General features: G+C 44.1%; 1 protein-coding gene across 1 annotated transcript; it reads right to left on the bottom strand.

Annotated features, from left to right (window-relative positions):
* Positions 1-1,322: 1,322 nt before the first annotated feature.
* Positions 1,323-6,926, bottom strand: LOC135889310 (vacuolar protein sorting-associated protein 11 homolog). The gene is made up of 4 exons (XM_065417166.1): positions 6,260-6,926; positions 3,860-4,023; positions 3,484-3,731; positions 1,323-1,981 (listed from the first exon to the last, which is right to left on the bottom strand). The coding sequence occupies exons 1-4, from the start codon at positions 6,468-6,470 to the stop codon at positions 1,735-1,737; spliced, it is 870 nt and encodes a 289-aa protein (XP_065273238.1). The 5' UTR covers positions 6,471-6,926; the 3' UTR covers positions 1,323-1,734.
* Between the last annotated feature and the right edge of the window lie 374 nt (positions 6,927-7,300).

Raw genomic sequence — 7,300 nt, 5'->3', positions numbered from 1 at the left:
AAAAAGTACAGAGAAGGGCAACAACGATTAGGGGAATGCAACAGCTTTAATATGAATAGAGATTAAAAAGACTGGGACTGTCATACAATTTAGAAAGTAAGTGACGAAGTGGAGATAGGATGAGGTCTATAAAATCATGAATGGTGTAGAGAGAGTAAATAAGGAAGTGTTATTTACCACTTCACATAACACAAGAACCAGGCGTCACCCGATGAAATTAACAGGTAGCAGATTTAAAAGAAACATAAGTACTTCTTCAAAAAATGCATAGTTTACCAGTGGAACTCGTTGTCAGGGGATGTAGCCAAGGCCAAAACAACAAATGGTTTTAAATAGGAATTAGATAAGTTCATGGACGATAGGTCCATCAATGGCTATTAGCCAAGATGGTCAGGAACGCAACACTGGGTGTCCCTAAACCTCTGACTGCCAGAAGCTGGGACTGTTTGACAGAGGATGAATCACTCAGTAATTGCCCTATTCTGTTCATTCCCTCTGAAGCATCTACCACTGGCCAATGTCAGAAGACAGGATAATGCACCTGATGAACCAGTATGGCCACTCTTACGTTTAACCACAATAACCATCTCTGTCCCTACACCACATATGGGCCTCTCCTCAGCCCCGCAAGCCTCACAAAGCGGAAAGGTTAAATCTCTGGAAGGAGATGTCAAATCATTCTGTGGCAAGGGCCAAATTTAATTTTTAATTACAGTCCACAGGTCAAATAACATGTTCAGGACAACACGCTCCCCTCGATGCACAGACCTTCCACTGAGATCAATGGCAGGTTACCACAGAGATCAGTAGTAGAATCTGGCTTTTACATAACAACACAACTGTCAGTAATTATTTGTTCAGTCCCTTATTGTCACATTCAGCTTCACGCAACAGGGAAATCTGCTCCCCTTCAGCTACACCATTATTTCCGCCCTTTGTTTCCCTTCCCGCCTTATCCTCCTTTCTCTGTTTCCGTCCCTCAACCTGGTCTTCAGGTATTTCCTCCTCTCTTCCCTCTGCATTTCTTTTTTTAGCAGCAATTCCCACCTCCTTGGGTTTCATTCTCACCTCCTTCCCCATACCACTCACTAACTGGTCATCAATTACATAATTAATGCTTACATTCAAGTGTCATAACAAGGCTTAAAAATTAATACTCGAATGAGATTAATGGGAGAGTTCACACCTCTCAAAGCTATTGTGTCTCAGACTGTCTGCAGATTCAAGAAGATTATAAACTGAATGCATTCTTTTTGGTTCATATTTGAGAAGTTTACTTCACAGCCACAAGGACTAGAAACTTTTTTTTTTTTTTTTTTTACATAAAATCTTAGATTCTGCCACATCTGAGAATAAATCCAACATAAGGAAGAAGGTTTTTGACCCCTCTGCTCTAGACAGTGCCATATTTCACCTGCTACGCTCCTCATCAGGTAAATGTCATAAGTGCCTGCAAGGCTAGTTGTTCCTTCCACTCAAATGCTGTCCAAAGCCCTATACAGGTTTGCATAAGATACTAAGTTGTCTGCAATGCCTGGGTTGTTCAGAGAAGCTGTTAGCTCATCTGCTATATAACTCACTTACAGACAAGGTCAGGGAAGCCACATCTTCTATTGGTCCCTCACTCACCTTGTCTCTCCAATATCCTGGGAGCAACAAGGCAACGACGATACTGCCAACATATAACTCACTTGTCCAAAGTGCTGGCTTCTCAACCTCTAATCTGTGGAGCTTTTACAAATCTGAAGCCATAAAACACAGATTAAGAAGGTGGCTTGCCTCAAGTTTGGTCTGAGTATCCTTCTCCTGAAGCGCATGGATCTTCCCATCTCTAGTCAGCACGTAGAGAGACCCCCACTCTGCTAAGACATCCACCACATCATCGAAGACCGAGCTGTACGCGATGAACTTGTTACACAGATCATAGACATTCAAGATTTGCTTGTCAGAGTTCTGTGGGTCGCTCCCAGCAAACTCTGATCTGGATACCAGAAGAAAGAGAAAGAGATTAACACACATGCCCCTGGATTTCTGAGTCACATTCTGAAAAGCGTCTTCTTAACACACTTAGAGCCGGGATACAAACCTTTGAACAACCATGTGAGTATGTTGTATGTTGTTAGTCCATATACTAGATGGGAGAAATCATATCTGAGTTATAAAAGGGTGGTGACAGATCCCACTGGATCTGGATGGTGGTGCATGCCGGGAGCAATGACTGGATTCTGTAGATTCAGCTGAATTCATAGCAGCCTTTGCCAGGGCTCTAATACCAATCACATGCCACAGTAATGTCAGTCAACACCTGGGATGATTCTCGGGGTGCCCAGGACTGAGAGTCACCTTATTACCCACTCTGCCTCCAGCTAGAGAGAGACTTGCTGCTGCTTAACTGGGTGTCAGCTCCCTGACACTTCCAGCCTGTTAGCTCCCAAACCGTCTCCTCTGGGCTATATCCCCTTTACTTTGCCTTGCAGGTTAACGACAGGTGCACTCCAGTCCCCAAACCACTTTGGAGCATTCCCCTGTAGTGTTCAGCTCCTTAAAGATGGAACACTCACAGTAATAAGAGGTTTTTTGTCCCTAAGACAACAGTGTACACACCATCTTGAATGATTCAATTCTGGAGCAGCATCTCGTACAATACTACAGCACTGAGTTATACTTACAGTGAAAACAATCATAAGTTTATCATCAAAGATCAAGATTTATGAGATAGTGAGCAAGGATAATGGAAACAGAAGGAAGGGTTACCTATCAAACAAAGTCGTAACACCATTCCTAGAGACTAAGCTGAACTATCTGACCTTCTGTCCAAATAAGATTATCTTACCCAAAGCCTTTTTGCAGTGTTTTCAACCAAACCTGGTTGAGATCCTATTTTCATGAATGTAATCGCACCACCCGATTACTTCCTCGGCAAAGGAATACAGGGTGGTTTCCTTGTCCCCAGATATAGTCTAGTAAACTCCTGAAGTGCATCCCCGGATAAGGTTCTTACCCCCCTGCTGTTCTTCTCTTCCTGTTAAATCTCAATTCTTCCTCTGCATTTAGCTCAGACTGGGGAGTGTGAACGAGACAATACTCAATTTACATGTCAACAGACAGACGGATAAATATCTTTGTTCTGGCAGGAAATCAGTTCTTCACCTCTGCTGGGGATTAACACCTTGATACAAACTATCAGAACATATTTCCAGTGGATATACACATAACTCCTTACATAGCGGCCATACCAACATTTACGACAATAATCATAACCATTTAAAAACCTCATCTGGTACTCTTTCTGAATGAATACTATGAAAGCGGTAGGCCTGTTAGGAGTTGCTGTCACAGACCAGTGAGCCCTCTGCCAGCTGAGAGCAATGGGGCTCCGTGTCACAATAGCCTTGCACAACAAAGCGCCAGGAGAGCTGCAAAGAACAAAAACTGCACAGTGAATACATGTAAAATGGACTCATCTGCTTCCCGGAGTCTTACTTTGGAGAGCTCTTCCGGTCCTTGGAAACAATGATGAGGTATCCCCGATACCAGTGAACGATCAACTTCTGTCCCTCAAAGGCAAAGCAGGGGCCACGCTCATCTGGCTGGTACAGATACACACATTCGTTTCCTGCCACAATGAACTGGAGGTCCTGAGAGGGGTCGCTGAGCGTGGAGCAGCGTAAACCGCAACCATGTGTGTCCAGCTCCAGGCGAGGATAATCCTTCACTGACAGCATATAGGACTGTGAATGAAATATGATTTTTCAGAGATTATATCGAACCGCAGATTGGTGATAAATAACCAGGAGCTGTTACAAGCAGTGGGCCAGAGTCTGACCTCCATTACTGCTTTGTCAAGCCAATATCTTACCTGGATGTTCTCCGTGGTGACAACAAAAAGGTGGGTGATTTTCCCAGACTGGCGGAAGGCAAGGCCAGTGACCGGGTAATTGCCTTCATGCAAGATCTGGGTCTTACTGTGTCGGTCTCGTGTGATGTCACCTTTTGTAAGCACAACACTTCCATCTGCAAAACCTGTTGAAGGAAAAGGACTAAACTGTTTATGTCTATGGCACTTTCCAAACATATACTAGTATTAAGTCCTAGGCAGCTGCAGTCAGTTGGATCCTCCTTGTTGTTTCCCAGACAGATATGCATACTGGGGTGGTCCCATGGTCTTCTCACTTCACAGACTCATGTATCGAACTCCCTTCCTGAGTGGAGCCTACTCGGACCTCTTCACGGCCATCTCCTGGACCAGTGCAAAGCCTTACTGTTTGAGAAAGTTTATTCTCGGTTTCTTACACACACGCTTTCTTTATGGTTTATTTTCTCCCATTGCTCCTTATTGTTTTGCTTTGCTACAACAGACGCCTAACTCACTGGAACCAGTTTTGTGTAACAGTTGTTTTAAATCAATCACAGCGTGCCACATGTACATAATAAGCACTATAAAAGTCAACATTGTAAAATGGAAGGAAACCAGTTGGTCAAAAGTCACATTTTTAGAACAAGTCTCTGAACAAGTTACTGATCCACGAGAAGACCTTCTCTCTTATCTCATGACTATTTAGTTTGCATAAGAGCCTTTGGTGATGGACCTCGTCAAAGGCTTCCTGAAAGTCTTAGTACACTATATCCACTATATCCACTGGATCACCTTTGTTTAAGTGCTTGTTGACAACCTCAAAGAATCCGAATAAGTTGGTGAGGCATGACTTTCCTTTACAAAAAGCCGTGTTAACTCTTCTCCCAACAAATTGTGCTCATCTGCCCCTTGTGGGTTCCAGAACTAGCTGCTCCAAGAAGCAGTCACTCATGTGGTCACGAAATTTTATCTCAGCGTCATGCCCCAATGTGACATTTACCCCGTCATTATAATGGCGCTTTCTGCTTCTGGAGCCTCTCTAACCAACTTTATCATTTCAGAATCGCTGTCACCATCCTTGTCAGGTGGTTGATAGCCTATGCCTACTGCTATACTTTTTTTTAGTCAAGCATGCAATCAGGGCCAGATTTCCAATTAGGAACAGTAGGCACATGCCTAGGGGCACCGGCGTTCTAGGGTCACCTAAAAGTTAAAAGTGCGTTAAAAGTTAAAAAGTTAATACATACATGGTTAAAAGTGGTTAGCGTAAGCTTATTTTAAAAATTATAAACACCCCAATAATACAGTAGAACCTCAGAGTTACAGACACCTCAGGAATGGAGGTTGTCCGTATCTCTGAAATGTCCGCAACTCCGAACAAGACCTTACGGACTTCAGACACCGAGGGGATGGAGGGATTGGGACTGCAGCCACAGGTAGGGGGGAGTCAGGGCTCTGGGGGTATCAGGGCTTCTGATCCTCGGGATTACCAGGGCTCAGGACTTTAGATCTGGGGGGAGTGCTGGGGCTTGGGGCTTCAGCCCCACAGCTCCATTCCCGGCTTCTGCCCGGGGGGCGGGGGCGCCAGTGCTTGTACAGCTCCGCTACCAGTTTCAGCAGGGGAGGGGCGCGCCGGGGCTTGGGGCTTTAACTATGGTGCGAGCACTGGGGCTGAAACCAGCACTCCCCTCGTAGCTAAAGCCCCAAGCCCCAGCACTCTGCCTTCCGGGGCTGAAACCGGTAACAGAGCCGCAGGGCTGAAGCTCCGAGCCTCAGCACTCCCTCCGGGTCTAAAGCCCTGACCCTGGTGCTCCCGAGGGTCAGAAGCCTGGACCCCCTTAACTACCGAAGGAGAACTTTTACTTGCTACCTATGTGATTGTCAGCTGTAGGTGGGGGGGGGGGGGGGGAAAGACAGGTGCTGAAGAAGCTGTGCCTGGGGCGCGTAAGGTATAAATCCAGCTCTGCATGCAATTTCTATTCATAGAGAGTCTATGGTAGTTTGTTTCATTTCAGATTGGCACCTTATTTGACTATGGTTTCTTTAACATACAATGCCACTGGACCTTCTGTATCTTTCCTATATATTTTATAGCCTGGTACTACCATATTACAAAACCCATTCTCCTCCGCCTGAACAAAATCTAAATTACCCGAGTGTCCTTTTTTTTTTTGGTTAAATCATTTTTAAGCCCCGTTAATTTAAATAAAAATTTGCAATATAGCTAAAGAGAGTATGTACCTAAACTTTAAACCTCAATAAAGCATTAATCTTTGCAAGTAAATTATAGTAAAAATCAAGAACACTCTACGCTGCCTTCTGTAGGACCAACCCATTTTCATTCCATCATATTAACTTCAGAGTTTGTTCAGCATATTCAGGAGGAATTTGCTTTTCACTTACCGATAGCCATGAAGTTAAGATTCTCATGGACAGTTAGGCAGGTGACAACTGTAGGTTTGTTACCCGGTATTGCTGGGAAAATCCTTGTGCAAAGAGGATTCCCACCATCTCGTTTCTCTAAGTTCCAGACTTTAACCTGCAAACAACACAGACAGAATGTGACTAGATATGGTTTTAAGGGGGGCCAAAACCTGGTCCCTTTTAAGTCCATAGGGCTAGAAATTAGTACATTATTTTTACACCTGAGACTTTCCCAAACTAATCCCAATACATTGTTCTCCCTCAGAAAAGCAAACAAGATGGGCTCATGTCCTCTTTGTCATTTTGATTTACCAGCGGGTTAATGCCTTCTTCATCTTCACCAACAGAAGCCAAGATGCTGTGCTGCTTCAGCTGGTACAGGTGAGTCACCCTCAGCTTGTAAGCCTGGAAACTGCTAAACTGAAGGGAGCGTGGCAAGAACCAGATCTGACCTTCCATATGTAGATGATAGTCAAGGTACACATAGAAAAAAAATGAAACCACACATACCATAACCAAACCCTTCTTAAACTACCCTTATTATTGACAGCTGGCCAAATATAGTTATACTAGCTATTATTCCAGACACTGAGGTGATAACAGAGCAACAAAATATTTAGAGAACATTTTAACGTGCAGGTGACCAGGAGTTGGAAGAGGCAGACATTTTCTATATGCCAAACGGCAACTGAAAAACAAAGCAACAGCTCTGCGCACACCTAACAGACATCTTACTATTAGTTTAGGGCCCAATGCTGCGAGGTACTAAACACTTTTGACTCCCAGTGAAAAGCGCTTAACGGGAGGCTTTCAGAACCTTACTGTATTGAACCCATAGTGTATTTCAAGATGAGGGTGGCCACCTTGTTTCTAGTACATGGATTAAATATTTTTGCCCATTGTACTCTTTCTAGTTCTTACCAATAGTGATTCTCAGCCACGCAGAATGCATTCACAAGTGTCTTCACATGCATCGTGCAACAAAGAAAATGGACTACACTTCTTAAAGCCTGATGGATT

The sequence above is a fragment of the Emys orbicularis genome, chromosome 15, assembly GCF_028017835.1.
Source record: "Emys orbicularis isolate rEmyOrb1 chromosome 15, rEmyOrb1.hap1, whole genome shotgun sequence".
Taxonomy (NCBI): domain Eukaryota; kingdom Metazoa; phylum Chordata; order Testudines; family Emydidae; genus Emys; species Emys orbicularis.
This window is presented reverse-complemented; position numbering and strand designations above follow the sequence as displayed.